Raw genomic sequence first — 22,957 nt, forward strand, 5'->3', positions numbered from 1 at the left:
ATTGGAGCCCCCACAGCTTCTTTAAAAGTTAGAGGAAAGAACATCAGGAAATCTGATACTGGATTTGCTACATAACACATTTTTAGCCCTTAGTTGTGGAGTTGGAAAAGTTGCTGAAGGAATTCCATTATTTATACTACTAATTTATAGTACTTTGTTCTGGTTGTGACATTAGTATTGCAGTATTTGGTGTGTTTTAAATCTTTTTTATGTCTTATGGTGGTAACTTTCCTTTGGTTAAAATGTGGAACAAAAATGAAAAATAAACAAAATCAAGGGTTTCATTCATTGATACCTCTTACAGTGATGGAACGGCATTTGATTCAGATGAGGCTTCCATCAGTAGAGTGGTCAGGGAGGTAATATTAGCTGATTCACTCTTTAAGATCTTGAATCTTCTCTGGATTCAGCCTCCTGTATACTTCCAAGGTCTACTCTAAAGGGTTGATGAACTCTTCAGAACTGCATACTAGGTTGTCTCAAGGAGGAAGGAGGAATCAGCATCCCTTCTCTTCTTGTTCAGGTTACAGAGCCCAGTTTGGGCTTTCCTTCAGTGCAAGGGACACCACTGGATACAACCTTAAGGTTAAATTGTATGTAAACTACAAAAGAAATATGATGTTTTGCCCCCAGCTTTTTCCATTGTTATATTCAGACTCCAGACTTCCATAATCAAGTCAATTTTCACTTGAGAGACAAAGGTCCAGAGTGTTTGCAGAGTTCAAACAATTTTATTATTTATACCCTGCCCTTCTGAAGTAGACCTGTTCAAATTAATGGGCCTAACCTAGCCATGTTCATTAATTTCAGTGAGTCTACTCTGACCAAAAGTTGGTTGAATATTACCTTAGAATTCACCAAAAATAAACCTTAAGCACCTGTCTCTTGTTAAAGAACAAAGTTTAAACCAGTGAAAACAGGCTGATGTTTCAGAAGAAAAAAGATAAGATAATCCTCTGGTAATGGACCTGGGTTACAAAGTGTATAGTCATGATGACATTGAAGGAAGCACAGTAAAATAGAGAACATTTATCTTCGTTGGACTGCTTAAGCTGAGTACTGAGTATTCTGACCTTGATTCTTTTAGGAGATGGATCATTTCAAAGCCTAAATATAGGGGGAAGTGGTCTCTCAGATAAAGTTACAGACACTTGATTTAGCACGGGGTAAAGTTCTCCTTCTTACTAAATTTAAAGGGATGTCCTCCAATAGGGTAAAAATGAAGGATTTCCTACAACTTCAACTACTTTTACTGTAATTTATATCTTTCTCTAAATTATTTAGACAAGGTGTAGGTTGATTCTGTCTAAATTCTGTTTTGAATTTAGATGGAAAAACACAATATTTTACATCATTAATGAACTATTCCTCCAGATAGTGGTTAGGAACTTTAGACTTCTCACGTTTTTGTCTCGGGGATTGATCTTTGTCACATTTATAAACTATGGCTCACATAATAGTTCTTCTCCATCCCTATTTAATCTTTGACCTGGCTTTCCTCAGAAAGCAAACCAGGTTGTCAATTAGTGCTAATTAGTATCTAGCATTTGGGGAATAGAGACAGCATGCCAGCCATGAGTAGGGTTGGCTGCTTTCTTTTTTAAAAAATAACTGCTTAAAAAAATTCTGGAAATATTTGGGGTGATTGACTTATCATTCTCAGAGTAGACCCAGGGAAATCAGTGTAATTAAGTCCATTTATTTCAGAGGGTCTACTCCACGAATATTGCCACATATATGTCAATTCTGTATATTCAACTAGTCGTAGTTTACTTTATGATTTATGTCTGAAAAAGCAAGTAATCCCAAACTGCACACATTCCATTCAATGCTCCAATAAACATTCCAGCTGAAGATACCTTGATACAGAAAGTGCCAATTGAAACCTTCTTTGTACCTCTGCAATACCTCCAACGTAACATGGAATAATGAAGAAATTTCCTTGTAACTGTATGCAATTGCTTTTAAAGAAGAGCACATAATTATATATGTAATTAGTATAAGAATGTGGTTTATCTTAACTTGCATGCCAAGCAAAACTTAAAAGATTCCACGAATACCTTGATCGTCTGTTCAAGCAGCAACAAATTAAGGAATTTTTAAGATGAGGTCTTGATTCATGTCAGCTTTGCAGGAATAAAAAAGTAGGGAAAGAAAACAATTGCCAGGCATTACCAGTACACCAGTACAAGAGGCTACAAGATACCACAGCCCTGCTGGAGCATACATCTCAGTAACAGAGCTCCTTTGGGGAGGTAGAGATTATTTCAGGTCATGGTGGACTCCAGACCACTGCTAGAGCGACACTCCAGATTACTGGCTGCCTACCAAAGCCCTGCTGGTGAACCTAGGTTTATTTTGGAATCCCACAATATTTGGAGGCACACTCTGTATTTAGACTTGCACTGCATGCTATACCCTATTCCCTGAGCCCTACAGTCCATTCTTTTTTGGACTGCAGATACTTCACACTCTCACCTATCCATATCCAGCTAGTGGTCCTCTGCTGGCGGGAAATAGACGTGCAATGAAAGAAAATACCAAATAAAGAAACATTCCAAGATTTAAAAAACCATCCATTTAAAACAAGGGTTATTACTCTTTACAAATTCACCGATGCACCAAAAAGCAGAACATTATCATTTAGGCTCATGCCTTAACTTCCACATTATATAAGCAATATCAAAGTTATATCCTCTCTCATTTTGTGTTAGCTTACAATTTATAATCCATTAATCTATGATTTGTCTTTGAGCACCAGTCCTCTTCCTCTGAGGTTCAGGATGAGAGTGAAGTTGGTATCAGTATATCATTGCTTAATAGGATAGAGTGGTACCTCTGGTTAAGAACTTAATTCGTTCTGGAGCTCTGTTCTTAACCTGAAACTGTTCTTAACCTGAGGTACCACTTTAGCTAATGGGGCCTCCCGCTGCCAGAGCACGATTTATGTTCTCATCCTGAAGCAAATTTCTTAACCTGAGGTACTATTTCTGGGTTAGCGCGGTCTGTAACCTGAAGCGTCTGTAACCCGAGGTACCACTGTAAACGCTTAAAATTCTAAACTGCATAATTTACAACATCTTTTTTTCTTTCTTCTCTTACAGATTACTGAGGTATTTGAGGGCATATGTACATCTACTAAAACAGTGCATGAACACATCAGTAGCCTCCAAGAAGGAAAAAGACATAAACTGAAAAGTGGCAGATTGTCCATGCTCAGCCGTCTGAACCAAGTCCAGAAAAAGAAACAAAAGGAGGATCATCAGATGAACTCTGCAAACAAAATCAGGTAATCCAGACTCCACAATCTTGACATAAACTTGAGTGGGGTGGATTTTTTTTTATTTCTGGTAAGCTTCCCTTATGTCAGCAGCTCATGCCAAGGCACAAGTGAAGTATGTTGATATTGCCTGCCGTCACCCCACAACTGTAACATCTCACTACTGCTGTGTCCATAAGGAGAGTTGCATGCTATTCTTCTATGAAGTCCCTTTGTTAGCTCTACAGCAGAAGTAGAATCCTATTTATTACAACTGGCATGATTCAAAAGCTCTCTGGTCATCAATGATGTTTTTGTTTTTTCCATTTGTCATGGATCTCCAAATCTAATTCAACCACTAGAAATTGAAGGTGTTCTCAGGACCATTAGAGTTGATTATTACTTAAATTTCTGTAGTTACATGCACACAGTTAAGTGCAATTTATGCACACAACTTGTGTATGCTTTTTGTCATTTAAAAATACGTGTAGGTAGGAACCCATACTAGGTAATGCTGTTGATTTAACACAGTATCAAATTCAAATTTGTATGTCTTGACTGGTGACTTGGAGAATGTTTTTGTTTGGACTTTTACTGTTACTTAGATTGCATAGGGTAAATAGCGGCAGTGGCAGATGATGGAGCATGGAGTGGCAGTGGGTTAAGGTTGGGGGAGCTCTAAGTTGGCAGCAGTGCCACCTGGAGCTCCCTTGACTTCATCACTGCTTTACGTATCCTGGGGAGTGCAGCACCATCACTGGAAATGTGTTGCTGCCACTCCAGCCCTGCTCATTTTTCCCTGCTGGCAAATGGCATATTTTTCTTTTCTGCTAATGATTAATCCTGTGCTCTGTCAGTTTTTCATGTAGCAATACAGTTAAAAGATCATGAATTCATGGCAAATTGGGAATATTTATAGTATTTACATCTTGCCATATCGTACTTACAAAGGGGGACTACATAAAGTGGTGGCTCAATTTTCTGGTCAATAGTAGTGCTTTTCAAGGAGGGGGAAATAAGTATTTCCTGGGGGAAAACCTTAATTGCAAAAGCTTTAAGTGTGTTTGTTTGTTTGTTTTGTTCCTGTGTGCTGCTATTGTTTGAGCTGGCTCAAAATGCAGCCACCTGTCTTGATGAGGGCAATGCAGTTATGGATATTTTTAAGGTGCATCTTTTAGCTAATGGCTTGGCTGGAATTGTGTTTTATATTGTAGGAGTGTTAGAATTTTAGTATTGATGTTTTATTGATGTTATGGGCGATTTGTAGAAATTGCATTTGTGTTTCTTATTCCATCGTTTTATTGTTGAAGCTGTAATTTTAAATTGTTACTACATTAAGCTTTCTTGATAGTTTGACTCAGAAAAAGGGGCCTATAAATATTTTAAAATAAATGATATCTATCCCAGTGTAGTTGGAAGAAACAGTTGTGCTAGGCGGTGGCTTTTTCCGCTATGTCTAGCAAGTTCCACTAGCACCGCTATCTTCAGTATTTTCTGTATAGTTAGTGCCACTCCTTCCCACTTGCTGACTTCAAGAACAGCCTAAGTATGCATTCAGGAACTGCAGAGATCATTCTTTCTTTGGCAGGCAGTTCCTCTCTTCTTGGAGTCAGTAGCTTAGAGAAGCACTGGTAACAGAAAAAAAAAGATGGGGTAGGAAACACTGCCACTTGATATTTACAGAACATGCCCTCCAGATTAAGAGACAGTGTTTTGCTCTCCTCCCATCAACCTTATTGAAAGGCTATGATGAGGTAGTGGATGGCAAATACTGCCTTTGATTCAGTTATTGTTCCCAATACACCAAGAGACTACATTTCTTACTCACTGACGAGTCTCACCACTTTCATGCTGAATTTAGGAGAGATCAGGAAAGATTATCAAAATTTGTTCCTCCACCCAACATGGAGCTGAATTCCATGCACACTTTCTTTTCTCTTGGTGAGCTAGAACCTGGAGTTTGTTTGTGTGTTAGGGGTGGTTAGTAATCTTAGTACTGCATTAAAAATAATTGTGAGGTCTTGGCTGACAGTGAGGAACCTCAACTTATTTCAAAATATAAAATTGTGGAAATAAATTAAGGAGTTGGAGATTTGGGGAAGGATGAAACTTTCCCTGTTACGTTATACATTTATTTTGATGGCTGGAATTCTACCTAAGTTCCTGTTCTTATTCCAATCTATCCTGTTTTTAAGTAAATTAAGTAGCCTCAAAGAAGGGAAAAATATATTTCTAAATTTATCTGGCAGGGGGGAAAGCCACAAATTAAACATAAAAATTGGACAGATATAAAAGAGGAGGCTTTGCCCTGCCAGACTTTCAACGAGGCAGCTTCCTTGTGTTGGCTAAAGGAATGGATTGAATTGAAAATGCAGACATTTTAGATTTGGAAGGCCATGATACAAAATTTGGCTGGCATGCATGTCTCTGGTATGGGAAAGCTAAAGTTTATAAGGGTTTTACAAAACAGATTGTTAGGAAGGATTTGTATAGAGTTTGGGATAAATATAAAAACTTGCTGGGAAGAAAAGCACCTTTATGGCTATCCCCCACTGAAGCAATTGCAATTAAGAGAGTTAATATGGATAGACAATGGGTGACCTATAGGGAATGGTTGGGCCTTACAGGGAGGGAACCCAGACTGAACCCAGTGGAAGACTTAAGGAGCCAAGTTACTGCTTGGTTACAGTATCATCAGTTACATGATATGTTTAAGTTTGATTTATTAAAAAATGGATTCCCCCGAACCAGAGCTCACAGTTTGAAAGACAATGATTACAGAATAATTGGTGAGTGTGACCTTTGGACTGGTACAGGATAGACATTTGTAGTCTAGTGCTATGTGAATGGGTCAGAGCAAAGCATTGGTCTAATGTGGTCCTCCCCCTTCCCTCCACCTCCTGTGCTGGTGGATCTAGACTTTGGCAAAGCTTAGCTTCACTTTTACAATATCCAAGTTACATTGTGTTGTGATGAGCGATCCTGGTTTACAACAACCTCCTGGTTAGGTTTGAAGTTGACTTGTATCCAGCATATATCTGCTTGTAGCATTTGTGCCTAAGATACTTTGATTCCCCACCCTTTCGCTTATTTTTTTGTCCATTAATCAAATATAGGGCTGTATCCAACATATTGTGGATGGAAAATGGCTCTCACAGTGACCATTCCCATCTTCCTTACTGTAACCTTCTGTGCTCCCCAAAAGCGCCCAAAGCCTCTGTTTATTTTTATTGTCCCTGGTTGTGAGAACAAAAACACAGGCTATGTGTACAAATAGATAATGATACATGGCATGAGAATTATCATATTACAACAGTGCAGATAAATTGTATTAAAATTTTATATATATTTCTCCTGAAACTTGTTCCAAAACGTAATAGGGTCACTAATCTTTGTAGCCTGACAAAACACACGAGATGGAATTCAGCCTTGTGCCAAGGCAATTGTTCTGTCAGGGCAAGGATTTCTTCTTGCCAGATGGAACAGTCTGCCCTCTCCTGCCATGCACCCTGCTCTGGGCTTTCTTCTGACCCTCCAGAACAGATTTGGGGAGGGGTGTAGAGGTTGCATAAGGAGATGGGGAGGAATCCATTCCTCTAGTGAAGCGGTTCTCAACCTGTGGGTTCCCAAATGTAGTTGGACTACAACTCCCATCATCCCTGATGACTGGTCATGCTGGCTAGGAATTATGGGAGCTGTGGTCCAACAACATCTGGGGACCCACAGGTTGAGAAACACTGCGTCTAGCAGGACTTGTTGATTTTAGCCCAAAGATCTGAAAGAAGAAATTGGAAACAATGTCACTCTTCAAACCTCCTTTTTTGGGGGAAGTGGGGGAGAATATAACCATCCCATCATCATGGGGTAGTTGGTGCAAAAACTCAGAGGCTTCATGGGCACCAGGGGAAGATCTCAATGATACCATTGGACCCACACAAACCATGTCAGAGATCTTTGTTTTAAAAGGTGGTGGGGAACCTATTCAACACTGAGCTGTGTCATAATAGGCATGCAGCATCCTGTGGTCACACAAAACTGCTTTGCACTTATGCACAGGCTGCTTTGGATTAACAATAGAACTGTAGGTTGGAATGAATCAATAGATTACCTACTTTATTCAGACAATAGCTTGTGACAGAAAATAACACTTCTTTCATTAACATAGACTAGTTTTCTCTGGGTTTGATGTTGTGTTTTGAATGCTGTGCTACAGAAATAAATACATGGATTTGTTTATAATACCTTAAAAACTACACTATATAAGGGAATGCAGTGTATTTTCTGGTAAGTGTATTAAAATCCCTGAAGCTTTGATCAGAAGCCAGCTGTTACATCAGTCCTATTTGTAATCTTATTTCCTGATCAGTGACCTTGAACTTGTACCATGCATATGTCAAATCTATTTTAGCAGTAAACAAACCATAGGATTTTACTTCAACTTTAATAATTGTTCAATAGGATTTAAAAGTTCAAGACAGTTATTAATTTTGTTCTTTTTCTAGTAATCATAAAATATTTTTAAGAAGAGTACAATTATTTATGGTGATTTAGAATATTTTCCAAAATGTGCATTATTTGTCAATAATGGGTGTGGGTGTGTGCACACATATACTTTGTGATCAAGTCTTCTCCAGCTCTCAAATTCATTTTTATAACTGAGTTTGATACATTTATTTATGCATTCTTATCTACATTTTTACTCTTCTATTAATAATTCAGTACTGAAGTTAAATGATCATGTAATTAACTTTGTTCAAGCATCGACTGAGACTTTGGAATGTACTGAAACACAATAATGTCAAAATACATTTCCTAATTCTAAAAAATTATTAATTTTGATTCATATATAATTTAAAGTGGTCCATTTTGATATCTAGATGTTTTCCATCAATATTTCAAAACAGATTTCTGTGGTGTCATGAATTGTGTGTGTTTTAGTAAAGCTTCACTTTTCAGACCAGCTAAAATGTCCCCCCAAACACAAAAGATCTTAACAACCAAATACCTAGAAAAACAGAAAAAGCTTTGTCTGTTGCTGAAAAGATGTTAATGTCAGCACCAGGCAGGCCTCCCATGCCATAGGCAAGGAATCCACTTCTAAGAAGGCCTCATATGCAACACATTATAATGCAATTATAATTCAATAATTAAGACTAGAGATGACAAAGTTGAATTTGAATGTTATACTGATACTAACGTTAAATCATAATCTTAATCTTATAGTCACATTTTCCTAATATGAAGAGCAGGCTGCTAATTTCTCAGTAATTCACACAGCGTTTTTCTCCCTAATATGTACACATATAAACTCTCTGTAATGTGTTCCTCATATCATTCCCTGTGACACTTAACACTTGGCTACTGTTCTCGCCCCCACCAGTTGCTTCCATTGAAGTGCAAAATATGGGAACCACAACAGCCTTGAACAGCAGAAAGCAGTTGTTACGGCAAGTTAAATTTGAATGTTGGTTTTGGCTAGAATGTGCAGTCCTAAGCTACGTCTGATTTAAGCATGTTATGAAAGGAAATATGGTTAAAAACAATTTCCCATTTTATTCCTAGTGTTACAGGCCACCCCAATCTCTGCTGAGCGGTAATAAGATCCCAGGGGTCTTAGGCCCCTAACAAGGATTTGTGTTTCTTGGGAATGAGGTGCAGCAGAAACTGCCCTGTCTTTATGAAATGTGGTTTACTTTGCACACACATTTATAGCCTGAGTTTCGATGGAGGAAGTGCAGAACAACACACTGCAAGGGGGTCTCTCGTTGCTTCTCTCATAGCTTTGGCATGTTTGGCTCCAAAGCAGAAGGGGACCAGGCTCTCCAGGCTCTGCTTGCAGCCTCCTCCAACCAGTGCCTTTCATTCTTCTTCCCCAAAACACCTGCTGCAAAACCTGTTTTAAAAGGATACCTTTTTTCCTGTGGTGACATCATACCCCGTTACCACTGGAAACCTCCCTCTCTCAGTTCTTCTGTTGCTGTCCACTTCTTCATTGGCAGGGAGGACAGCATCTGCATGGTCAGTTGTTCTTAATGGCCCAGTACTTGGGTCTCTTAAGGGCATCGCTAGCAACCATTTTCTGAATAGGAAGACTGGTTCAGCCTGTATTTTTCACTGGCCTAGCATCTTCCCTTCATATTCCAAATACTGGCTAAAATCTGCCTTCTACTAAAGTTAGAATTATGGGGAGTCTGCACCCCCCCCAATTAATAACACTATTATTAGTCATGTAAGCTGCAAATTAATTGGTTGTGAAGTTCTCATACTGAGTACAATGTTTATTCTTGGGAGAATGATTTGAATGGGAAACCTGATATTTGCAGATGTGTCAGTATTGATTTCCACTACTTAGGTAGTAAGATTCATTTCAACAACTATCATTAATAGAACAAGTAGCAAAGATAAATAGCCCTTTCTTGCTATTTTGCAATTACTTTCTTTCCGTAGCATTCATGAAGACATATATAAAACATTCTACTAAGAGCTATAGCCACAAGTTTCTGATTATCTATCATGTCTTTTGCTCAAAATTGCTGACATTTTATCAACATAAATTTGATAAATTACTTAAGAGTGTGTGTCCTTAGCGTGAATGTTTAAGCTAAATAACCTTTTTCTTCCTGTACTGCATTACTGCCCCCAATCCAGAGCTATGTGAGGAAAATAGTGCTTATGCAGCCTAGTCCTCTCCCAATTAAAAAAGATATTTAGTAAGAGGGCAGAAGGGTTTATTTGCCTTAGGTTCAGCCCCCTCTTCTAACCCAGAGGATGAGATCTCAGGATCACTTGATCGAGAACCAGATATGCATCAAGGATACCTATATTGTGGTGGCAAAGGGGTGTGTGAAAATACTGCGGAAGTTATTTACTGTTCCAAGGACAGTAGTGTTACCACAGTTGTATATTCTAGGCCCATATCATCTCAGCACTTTCAAATTTCCAAATATTAGTTGTTGACTGGTAATTATGCTGTTCTAATGTCATAAACATCACAATCTTACAAGTTTTTATTTATATCTCTTTTATGTATTATCAAAACATATTAATGAAAAATCCTCCACACGAGGTCAGAGAAACTGCTGCAAGACTACCATGAATTCTTGATGTCCTGAATTCAGATCTCTATCACTGATTTCCCCCCCCCTTTTTTTGACATGTTAGCAAACATAAAATAGTAGACCACACATACAAATCACTAACTCGTATGGCAATTTATGTAGTGGATTTAGTATAATATTGGTAAGGTTTTCACTGTTTAGTAGAACTCTTAACTCATAAAAGAATTCTGTAGAAACATGTCCTTATAATTTCCTTTGTTTTGAAACAGCTTGACTATGTGCAGAAGCTTTTCTGCTCACACATTGTACCTTCGCTTGCCTAGCGGATCTTCTTGCTCTCTTTTCCCCTACAGCCCCCTGTGCACCCTTCAAAGTCTGTTCCAATGCATTGGAGGACTCCCTGGAACAGATTTGGGGAGAGGAAAGATACAACGCCTTGTTTCCACAAGCCAGTATTTGAAGTGTAACTTCTAAAAAGCTGACATACTCATTTTCTCTGCTCATGGAAGTTCCCACCATGTCTTTCATGAGTCATCTCCTTTATGAATACGCATCACGCAAGCAAATCATTTGTGTGAACAGTTACGCACACATACCAGCCTCAGTTCATAACACATGAATCACTTTCGGAGTACTTATAGACATTCAGTGACAAATTTATTTTGTAGAACAATGACATTTCTCCATATTAAAATCTAGTAACTCTACGAAAGTCAGTTTAATGAGTTTTTGTTACAATTTTTTTAAAAATAGGACTTGGAACTAGCCACCTCATTTCTGAAAGCTAAACAACATATTTTTAAGCCTTATTCTATTCTTACTAAATGTGAGGGGAAAGCAGCACATGAACACAGGGCTTGTTCCTGTAACAATTCATGCTTTGGTATCACATCTGAACTGACCCACCATCTGTTTGAGGCAGAGGGAGCAGCTGGTGTTGACTATGGTGGGGACTACAGAAGGCAGAAATCAAATTAGGCCCTGAGAAGGAGAATTGGGGAAGATGAAGGTAGGAGAGCCTTAAACAGAGTAACTAGAAGTTGACATAAAAGTGGCAGATAATGCAAAGAGTCAAAGATCAAAGGCTGCAATTTGATGATACATTGCTACACATTTGTTTATACTCAAATAGCTGGATTCTAATTATTTCATAAATATTTCATTCATATCTATTGTATCCAGAGTTTAGTTACCCTGGAGGCGGTATTTTTTGTTATCAGAGTTTGTATATTATTTATTATTAACACCCACCCTTCACCAGCTGGTTACAGTTCATGGTACAACAGTGTTAAAATTATAAAAAATTATTATTATTATTATTATTATTATTATTATTATTATTATTATTAAAAGCGGTTAAAACAGTTCACAGTCACAGTTATAGGGTGGGTCTTGTATAACTGACACTAATTTTGATGTTTATTTTCTTTGATTTTTAGCTAATTCTCATGCTCTTTAGATTAATGCTTCATTCATTAGGCATTGGCTCTTATGACTGAGATTTGTTAATAGACTTGTTTTAAAGTTGTTACATCATTTTTAAGTTAGGAAATAAATATTTATCTTGAATTTTTTAATGCTTACCATTTCCCTTTTTAAAAAAACTTTATTGGCACATAAAAGTCCAGAGGAACAAAGTTAGCAGTCAGTTTTGGGTTTTTTTATGTGCCCACTCACTTGGCTGGAGAGGCAGCCCACCTTTCCATATAAATCTAGCCAATTGATTGGCAGTATAAAAAAAGTTATTAAAATCTGCACATAGTCATACGTGGAAAGTAGCCTTTCTAGACTGTGGCCCAAATCCTTTGCTGTTCTATCCATGCCGATATATCTTTAGCCTGTTATTCTGGAAGACAGGGTGCATTTAGCAGTTTCCTGGCTCCATAAAAGCCTCCGTGTTCTTCTCTTTCATGATCATTTCCAAATGGCGACACACAATACAATGTATAGTAGTGAATACCAAAGAGAGAGGGGGTGTCCCTCTTTCTGAGATGATGATGATGATAACCAGTATCACAGTAAACTCTATCTGAATCATGTATTTGTTAAGAAAGGCAGACACCAACATCAAGTGCTTGCTTTCCAGTTTCTGTCGTCATTCCATGGCTTCAAGTTGGGGCAGGGGACAGGACAGCCAAGGTGCTTCAGTTTGTCCCTGACTCTGTGCAGCCCATTGTGCCCTCCCCCTCTTTTCAATGCCTGTGTTGGGACATTCTATTAACTGTAATCCAGCCACAGGCAAACTTGGCCCTCCAGATGTTTTGGAGCTACAACTCCCATCATCCATACCTAACAGGACCAGTGGTCAGGGGTGATGGGAATTGTAGTCTCAAAACATCTGGAGGGCCGAGTTTGCCTATGCCTGCTGTAACCTATCATTTGTGTGAAGAGGGGCTTTCAAGCAACACTTTATAGGGAAACAAAAGTGCAAGGTGCTGGTTTGTTCAGGAAGAATTAGCTGATCAAAAGACTACAGAGCTGTGTGATGCGCTTCTGTTTTTGCTTGAATACAATTTTGGTACCTTCAAAATACTTTTGCTGATTTTTTTTTCTTTTTTGCTTCATAGGAATTAAGCATGTACAATATGATGAGAAAAGACTGAAAAAAGAAAACCTCAGCTGCAGAAATCTACTAGAAGAATATGAATATGTTTCCTCTGGAACCATGTTTTAAATAAGTCAATCTGGATCACCTTCATAAATGCATGTGCATACCGCAGCAGAGATGCGTAAAAATGGAACTTTTAGTTTTCCACAAAAACTTAATGAGAGAATCAATCAAGGACTACTGCACCTGTTCTGCATCACATTTTGTAGGCAACAGTAGACTTGCTTATTAATCTGAATCTCAGTTCACCAATAACAAGTTAGTTCTTAAAGTGAATAAAAAGGGAGCCTTTGTGGATACTTGTATTGAACATGACTCATGGAGAAGAGCTTGTCTCTGAGATGCACCAGGATTCCGTTGTTCTAACTTACCTAGAGGGATTACTAATGCATCAAGTAGCAGGAGGTTCGGGTTCTGCGGTTGACAAAAAGCCTGTTGGGCCTGGTGCAGAAGATCAGAACTTCAGGGTTTCTGGAAATACATCTCCCAGCTGTCAGAGAGATGGTTCAGTTGCTAACACACATACATATCAAGGTTCTGGCATGCTGCATCACAAAAAGGCAAGGCTATTGCAGTCTTCTGAAGACTGGAATGCAGCAAAGAGAAGACGCTTGTCTGATTCGATTGTGGATTTAAATGGGAAAAAAGAAGCTTTGTTAGCTGGCATGGTTGAAAATGTGCCTAAAGGCAAACAGGATAGCACATTACTGGCCTCTTTGCTTCAGTCATTCAGCTCTAGGCTGCAGAGCGTTGCTTTGTCACAACAGATTAGGCAGAGCCTCAAGGAGCAAGGGTATTCCCTTAGCCACGATTCTCTGCAAGTTGAGAAAGACTTAAGGTGCTATGGTGTTGCATCCAGTCACTTGAAGACTCTCCTGAAGAAGAGCAAAGCAAAAGATGAAAAGCTGGAGACTGGTCTGCCTGAGCTAACAGCTAATCTGGTTAAAGATCGGTTTATAGAATCTTCGCATACAGGACAAAGTGGTTCCAAGGTGATGAGTGAGTCGTTGTCTTGTGCTGCAAGATTACAAGCTGTTGCAAGCATGGTGGAAAAAAGGTCTAGTCCTGCTACGTCTCCTAAACCCAGTGTGGCTTGTAGTCAGCTAGCCTTGCTTCTTTCAAGTGAAGCGCACTTGCAGCAGTACTCCAGAGAACATGCTCTAAAAGCACAAAATGCAAGTCAAATTGCAAGTGAGAGACTTGCTGCTATGGCAAGATTAAAAGAAAGTGTTCCGAAAGATGTTGGCCATTTCAAACTGTCAAAAGGAATTGAAAGCCATCCTAATGGTCAGGTAAGATCTTCAACCAAATCAATAACCAACAAAAGCAATATGACACATTTTCAGAGTCCTATGGGGGTAATTCATTCATCTCCTAAAAGCATAGGCTACAAAACAGCGATGGAAAAAAATCATATGAAACCACCTACCAACAGTAGTTTACTTTTACATCTCCTTAAAAATCACAGTGCTACTAAGCAGACTAAAGGATATGAACAGAATGAAAGGTCCAGTATTTTTGAGGAGAGTAGTACACCAACTACAGTTGATGAGTATTCTGACAACAATCCAAGTTTTACAGAAGATGACAGCAGTGATGATGAAAGTTCTCATTCTAATTGTCTTCCTATAGACTTATCTTTCAAACAGAAAACAAATAAACCAGATTCTGCGCAGCCAGCTTCTCTAGACAATTTAACCCAATCCATACTTCACAACTGGGATTCAAAAGTTCCTTGTCTAGAAAATGTAGAAGAGAAAAGTCCCTCTAAAAATGCAAAACTCAATCCACATCAGAAAGTAACTTTGCTTCAGTTATTACTTGGCCATAAAAATGAAGACAATGTTGAGAAAATCACAGAAACTGAGAGTGCATTAGTTTCAGCTGATGTGACAAAATTTAATTTAGCAATGGGTAACAGAACTCCTATGACAGATTGCTCTAGTACAAATCAAATTACTCCAATAAACACTCCTCCTCTGCTAAATTCTACACAAGCGGATTCCCCCATCAACCTTTCACACCATTCTCCTTTATTGGTCAAACATAATTCACCACCATACACTTGCATCATACAGCCTGAAAGACTAATTAATCCAGCTTCTAAACACTTGATAGATCTTACAGTACACAAAGAAATTCAAGGAACTAAACAGAGCAGAAATGAAACTGTACAAACAAATCCATCCTTTAGTGCAAGTAAACTTTTGCAAAACTTAGCTCAATGTGGGATGCAGTCTTCCATGTCAATAGATGAGCAAAGGCAGACAGGCAAACAAATGATGACTCTAAACCCAGAGAAACCAGTTGGATTGATAGATGGATTAAATAGCTCCCTGATTACTAATGCATCAGGTGCACTTGAAGAAAACAAAATTGTCAGTAGTCAGCCTCTACCAGCTGAACAAAGATTTCCCAGTTCAGAAATCCAGAATCTACTTGAAAGACGCACTGTCCTCCAACTGCTTCTGGGAACCTCCAACAAAGGTATGACTGAAACAAAGGAGAGGATGCATTCAAAAGAAGAGAGTTTACAAGACCCGACAGAAAAGGCTTTGAATGAACAAATATTGACTGTAAAAATAAAAGCTGAACCTTCTGAGGAATCAAATGCCCTTCAGAATCCAAATGCACAGCAAGTAAGGGAAAGTGTTAGCAAGAAATATCATGGACTAGCTCATTCATTAGAGAGACATTCAGCTACTTCTCCAGCATCAGAGGAATTTAAACCCAACCCTCTCTCACCTCAAGGCTTTTCTTTTTCAAAGAATGGCCTACTAAGTCGATTGCTGAGGCAGAGTCAAGATAGCTATTCTGCAGATGAACTGGACAGGAGCCACAGAAATGCGGAACAGACTTTTGTGGAATCAAAAAGCCCCAGCACAGTCCCAAAGAAGAGGAAGCTGCATCCTGAACCTTCAGAAGGTCATTTGAAATTGCTAAAAGGTAACAAAGGTAACATATCTGATGCTGCAAACAATCGTAAGTCTTCTGCAGATGCCTTGTATGGTCCTGGACTCAACCAGAAAGAATTGAAATTTAGCAGAACTGATGTTGAATTAAAATACCCTTCAGGTCACGGTTCAAATAATGAAAGTGAAAATAGGAGTTGGTCTAGAGAAAGCAAAGGATTTAACGTGTTGAAACAACTGCTTCTGTCAGAAAATTGTGAAAAAGACGTGCCTCAGCATAGGAATAATTCAGCAGTAACTGATGGCAAAAAGAAAGGAACAAAAAATAACCTCACAAATAACAGCAAAACTGAATTCAGTGTCCCTTCAGTACATACGCTAATGGGGAATCCTGGACAGCAAACCAATTGTTTGGATCACCGAACATTTCAGTATTCAGTTGCAATGAGGAGTCCTGCCAGTTCTCCCTTCACTGAACATCTGGGAGGCACAGTTTCATCAAAACCTGAATGTGACCAGTTTAGTGTTTGCCATGTACCTAGAGAAAGGGGGCCTATAAAATGGGTCATCACAGATACGGACAAAAATGAACATGAGCGAGATTCCCCAAGACTGACCAAAACTAATCCTATATTATATTACATGTTACAGAAAGGTGGGAATTCCATTAATATTCAGGAAGCACATGGCAAAGATGTTTGGAGTGATACGTCATTTACAGAACATTCATCTGTTGTCACATTTAAGAAAGAGCTATCGCCTGTTGCAGAATGTAAAATGCCATTTCATAATGTAAGAAATACTTACAGTAGTCATTCAAGTAATAAAGTGTCCCTTCAACACAATGTGAATGGAAATGTATACGGACTCTTAGACAAAGTATTAACAATTAAAAAAGAACCAGAGTAAATTATAATCATATTAGAAGTGTTTACAGTCAGGTTTAAATCTTTGCTTTTTTTTTAAAGTGTTGTATAAATCTAGCATGATTTGAGGAAAGCATGGTATAACTGAAACATGGTTTTGTTTGGTGAATTTTTCTGCTGATATTTAAAATACATGTAGCAATTTTTTATTTTTATTTTTGCTTTACAGGAAATTTGTCACCAGGCACCTATCATCACAAGTTGTTAGTTACATCAAAATTCATAAGAAAACTGACTGCTGGTGTTTGTGCAAAGGTTTAAAACCATGGGGTTCAGCTTCCTGATATGTTTTCAAATCATACAAATGATGGCAGACGATTTTCCTGTGGACCTTGGATGTCATGTATATGATTTATTCTTATTTTAAAAAATTATTATTATTACTTTTTATTATTATTTCTTGAATTTGGTCAGTTGCTTTATCTTGCCTAGGGCAACCCAAAGCAACTTACAAACAAAAATCCCCTCATAGATACATTAAAAGACATCCCAATTCTAAAAGGCCACAGATAGCTAAAGGCCTGGTTATAGACAAAAGTTTTTGCCTGGCGCTTCAGGATTTATTCCCTTGCCTTCACCAGCAGGTTCCAGTTAAAAACATGGCAGGAAGCTGATCCACACGGGTGGAATTATTTACAAATATCTGAACCAGTGTAGGGGGGAAATACAGAGGTAGCAGCAATTATTCTGGGTTATGTATTATAAAAAGGTACTTATTTGGAACTACTAGTATTACACATGCAATGCATAAAGCTGACACTGCTGGCAGAGTGTTTTGCAGCATTTCATCCTGTCGCATGATATATTTTCCTTTTTGAAACTCTTAAGCACTGGGGCAGTATAATTTTGTGTTTTCATACATGTATGAAATGTGAAGAACCCCTTTTTTTGTAAATGGAACACTAAGACCAAGGCATTAGTCTACTCTAGCATATTAGTAATCATCCTCAGTGTTAACTGGAGAAATGTATAGAAATGAAACCTTTGGGTGCTTCCTAATGGCTTTTGATTGCATTTTAATATCTGGGAGAACCACAAGAAATATATTATGTACGTTCTCTAGTTGCATTTGGAGAATGCCTTCCCTTCGACACTCAGCTGAAATAAATATAAAACCTGGGCTATGAGTTTATAAAGCTAGATTTGCAAAATCCTGGTAGCAAAATATAAGTCCCTCACCCACTTTCATTTTCTCCCCATTTATGCTTGGTCAAGGAACAGATTAGTGAACTTTTCCAGAATCAATGTTGCATTTTGTTTAAGAGAGAAAAAAGAATAGGCAACGCATCACGTTGGTATCTTTTCCCATCAGCTCAGTCTTGCTTTACAGCACTACTGAAGTATTGAAGTATTGAAAATGCTGACATGTTTAGAAGGCTTTTTGGTAAGAAGGTGGCATATGTATTGATATTAGTGGTCAGTGAAAAGATCGTTTGTGGTAAATTAATTAATATTTAATAAACCAGAATTAAGGGAGATGAAGTATTGTAAATTGAAAGAATGGAATGGCAGTTTTTAAAAGTTCTGTTTATCACTCTCCAACTTCTTAGACAAAATTTACCTAAGTAGGATATTTTGAGTTTGTACTGAATTTTAGTTTCAGTAAAACCTGTGTCTACTGCAGTGCTTTTAAACATGTAGCAGTCTAACTCAGAAGATCAGTTAAGCTGTGGTCCTATACACTAGGGTTGTAGAACGGGATTCCCCCACCCATGGAGCCATGTTGATGAGTGGGTATGGCTGCAAAGCCTAATTTGGCTAATGGGCCCAAGCCCCTGCCCCCCAAAAACCCTTATACACACATGGGAATAAGTCCCATTGATTTCTACTTCTAAGTGGCATGTATAGAATTGCACTGTTTGTTAAGTTGGGTTTTGATTACTTCACTTTTCTGTATAATTTACTACATGTTTTTAAGAATTACACTATTCTGAGCTAAAAAGTTTATTGCAGCACAGTTCAAATGTGTTAAAGTCGTCCATTGATTTTGAGGGGATTTTTTTTTATCAATGTCCTAGAAAAAATAAAATCAGACAAGTTCAGCGCATCTCAAATCAATGAGTGATTTTAATTATGGTGAAAGCATATATATTATTGCTGACTGGATAAAGCTTTTACAAACAAGAAGATAAATATTTTCAACCAGATCTTGTTTTACCTTTCATCATAAGCTCAGCATCAGTTGTAAAGTTATATAATTCAAACTTCTTTATTTTGTTGCTGAACACCTTTTCTCTTTGCCCTGGTAGAGAAATGTATTAGAAATATTTGTTCCAGCTGTTTGTCTACAAAGTATCACAGCTTTATTATTATTATTAACATATAATTAATAATAATATTTAAAAAGTGTGTGTGTGAGAGAGAGAGAGAGAGTGAGTGAACGACAGACCAAGTAGATTCATAGCCCTGGAGGAAATACAAATTTGTCTTTATAGGAAAATTCCAGTTCAAATTGGCATGAAAAAATTCGCTGAAGCTCTGTTGTATCCCACCATTTAGTCATTCTATTCCTGTTGCCAATGGCACCTTCAGGTGTACTTTAATTTCATGACAAACAACTGTTACCTTATATCAGGGATCGACAACCTGTGGCCCTCCAGGAGTTATTGGACTACAGATCCTGTTGCCCCTGACTATTCGCCATGCTGTTGGGACAACATCTGGTGGGCCAAAAGTTGCCTTTGTCTTATACTATCTTGGTATAATCATAGACACTGCATTTCTATATTCTAAATTAGGCAGATACTCTAGTGGATGGTGGGCTTTTCATCACACATGCTAGAGATCATCACACATGCTAGAATTCTGATAGTTAACAGTTTACAAATTCCTCTTGGGAGTTATTTGCACAAATATTTTAAAAGCTCAGCTTACCTGTATTTATAGACAAATACACATTGCAGATTAATTTTCCCCATAGTGAACCTTATAATGACAGCAGTTCAGTTGGTACATTTCATCTCAGTAATGTATTTCATTGACACCACAAATCTCAATAATGGGGTAGAACACATCATTTCAAAAAGATTTTAGATATGTAATTACCTGCCTTAACCAGTAAAATGTAGTTTAGGAAACAAGGTGGGGCAAGACCATGCTTTGCTTGTAACCATGTGACATAGTTCTGAATACAAAGCACACACTTGCCAGGTATACATCAGTGTAATATGTGACACAGGATCAATTTACACACTATGATGCATAGCTATGTGCTTAACCTGAGACTTTGATCTGCCCCAGTTGTGTGTAAAATAGGGGACTGATGGCAACATGCAGGTACACCTACACTTAGCCCCTTGCTGTTCTCCAAAGGCTTCTTTCAGCAGGACTTTAATCCATCAGTCTACCTGGAAGAGGAAGAAGAGGAAAAACTAAAGGGAGGGGGGTGAGTTCTGGGTTTCTCAACCACTAACCCCTTTTCGTTCAAAGTGGAGGCCCAGCCCCCATTTTACATGAGTGGAGACAGATTTAAATTCATGGGCCTGCACCTTTGTAGTTGCAACGAGAGACCTGTATTGGTACAGTTAAAAGGATGAATGAAGTTAAGAGTTTCATCATAAGGACAGAAGAAAAAATAATTCGCTGTCTTCCCCACATAGTATGAAAGAGGAAAAATGGACCTGTGTCGGAACATTTCTCTTATTTCATTCTGTAAAGGCAAACACAAATTAGAACTTCAGAAAAACATGGGCACTATATTTTACTAGCGAAAATGACTTAAAGCAGCAATCCTTTCCACACTTAGAAGTAAACCCAATTGAGCACAGTGGGTCTTGCATCTAAATAGACATGGGTAGGATTGGGTGGCACATTTGGAATCCTATGCATTCTTACCTGAAAGGAAATCTGATGGAATTCAGTAAAACCTCTGAGCATGTTTAGGATTACCCTGAAGACCCATTTCTGTAAGAGCAGTTCATCTCTGAAGATAGAACACAACAGTTTGAAAGGGAAATCAGCCATGTATTTACTTCTTAAGCTATATATTTTTAAAAAATAGATTATAAAGTGCTTAATTTACATTTTTTTGAAATAAATGATTTAAGTTTCCCCCAGCAAAACATCAGTGAAATGTGATAGAGCAGTCATTAATGACAACAAAATGTTGCCAGTTTATCTCTGCTGCATTTTAGTTGAGTAAACTGGTAAGTTATATTTTATATATATGTATATGTATACATATGTAAATATATAGACTTGTTACACATACATGTTGAAATTGATTTTTAAAAAAGTGATGTAAATAGTGGTTTCTTTAATGAAAAAATACATATTTTGTATTCTATCTAATGCAAAGGAAAAAAACATTTTAATCTTTTTGTTATGTATATTCCATATATTAAATGTAAATATGATCACATAGGTTTAAAATTTTTTGCATGTATGTATACAGTTGCAAGTCTGGAAGAATGTATAGAAAATGTTTTATTTAATATTGTAATTACCTGCTGCATGAAAAATGCATGGGAGACCCTATGCATCTCTGCAATGGCAAATATGTCTTAAGTCAAACCAGATGTTTATCAAACACAATTGTATTCTGTTTCTGGACATGACTTCTGCTGTGGTATTTTAGCTTTGTGAAAGAATGTGCTTCAAATGAAAGGGTCTGGGGGGAAAGTCAATCTTTTTTTCCTTTTCATTTTTTAAAACGTAAAGAGCACCTCCCCACCCCCAATAGCAAACATTAACGTTTTGTTATTCCATTTCAAACCACTGCAATTCTATTCTGGTATTGCTAGATGCGCAATACTGGTTTCGTTACCACACACAAGAATTCTGGGGTTTATGCAATCTTTTCGTTGTGGAGTTTCACTAATTTAACTGTTCTCATTTTTATTAGGAAATGATTTATTCATGTGATGTCACAAAACTGTACATACTGCAGTGTGAGGTTTTTTTTAATTCTTTCAGTGTTTACTTCCTACAGAAAATTTGAATAAATGACAAAAATGCATTGACTTTGAGGTTCTAATCTATTTATTGTCCAGACAGTAAGTAGGCTAACAATGCTTGCTCAAAAGTTCCCCTGATGGTGTGTGTTTGCTTGAAGATCAGCGATTTCTATTCAGTTACAGCTGTGCATATTTGTGGTAGCCACATGCATAAGTGCCAGGTATAGGCTATACATACAGTCCATACCGCATCCCATTCCTCCTAGATCAGGAACTCACAAGCAGTCCAACTTATTCCATGTAATCCCATGGAGTCCACCCAGAGTAAGAGCTTGGCCTGTGTTCTTTTAGCCCTATGATTATTCAATCAACCAGCTAATCTACCTTCATCTTACTAGTCTGTGCTTCTGAGTGCAGTTGTATTAGTATGAGCAAGATGAATTGTGCCACCATTTGCAACAAATTCAGCTCCTGCCCTCTAATTCAAGCATGATTCCCCTTCAAAGTACTTGGAGTGGACCTCTTATCATCTGCTGCTGCTTCATAGCCACCAAAAGTAGATGTCAGAGATGTCATTTGTTCTTCAGGTGACCATTGCTATGCATACAGTCAAGTCTTTGTGATCATCATATGGGGCTAGAAGATGATGCTTTCCTTCTGTTTTGCAGCGTTCTACTTTTGCAGTTATTCTGCAAAACCACCAAATGCAAAAAAAGAGAGAAGTGATCACTGAAATAAAATGGTTTGACTGAGCTAGATTCTAGGCACCCCAATTTTGAGAAGCAGAGCTGTACAAAACAGTTTCGTGGCCCAGGAGGCTTTATCCAAATGGAAAAAAAAAACTGAGTAAAGTTGTGTTTCTCTGAATGCAGAGTCACACAGTGTATCCATTTACACTGCAGTTCTTTCTTTAAGGTATGCACCACCATTGATATTCAGTAGATTACCAGAGTGGGGTCAAGATGCATGGCTCCAGTTCAGCTATTCTCTTGTAAAACAGGCCTCAGAAAAAAATGTACAAGCATATAAAGATACAGTTTGCCACAAATTTTTCATACAGGCAACTTCCCCATTAACGCAGGGTTTATGTTCTGAGGCACTGCATTTAAGCGAAATGTGTATATTGGGAACACCATTGAAACTGCTTTCTCTGCATAGGCCTCACAGGTTGGTGCAAGGCCTCCTGGGATTGAACTTGCAAAGACTTGTGGGATTGCTAGGTCCTGTCATCACACCATGTTTGCCCTTTCTGCACTCTAGTCACTTCTGGCTTTTGCACATACTGAACACACACAAAAG

At 38.0% G+C, this 22,957-nt stretch overlaps 1 protein-coding gene across 2 annotated transcripts in view; it reads left to right on the forward strand.

Annotated features, from left to right (window-relative positions):
* The window catches only part of NRIP1 (nuclear receptor interacting protein 1), a 75,539-nt gene extending 53,815 nt beyond the window's left edge, over positions 1–21,724 (forward strand). For both annotated transcript variants that reach the window (XM_083611495.1, XM_083611496.1), the window contains exons 2-3: positions 3,105–3,289; positions 12,885–21,724. In XM_083611495.1, the coding sequence (XP_083467621.1) occupies positions 13,237–16,746 (3,510 nt within the window). In that variant the 5' untranslated portion in view covers positions 3,105–3,289; positions 12,885–13,236 and the 3' untranslated portion in view covers positions 16,747–21,724. The remainder of the gene's footprint in view (positions 1–3,104; positions 3,290–12,884) is intronic.
* The last annotated feature ends 1,233 nt before the right edge of the window (positions 21,725–22,957 follow it).

Source organism: Podarcis filfolensis (genome assembly GCF_964270895.1).
Source record: "Podarcis filfolensis genome assembly, chromosome: 4".
In the NCBI taxonomy this organism is placed as follows: Eukaryota; Metazoa; Chordata; class Lepidosauria; order Squamata; family Lacertidae; genus Podarcis; species Podarcis filfolensis.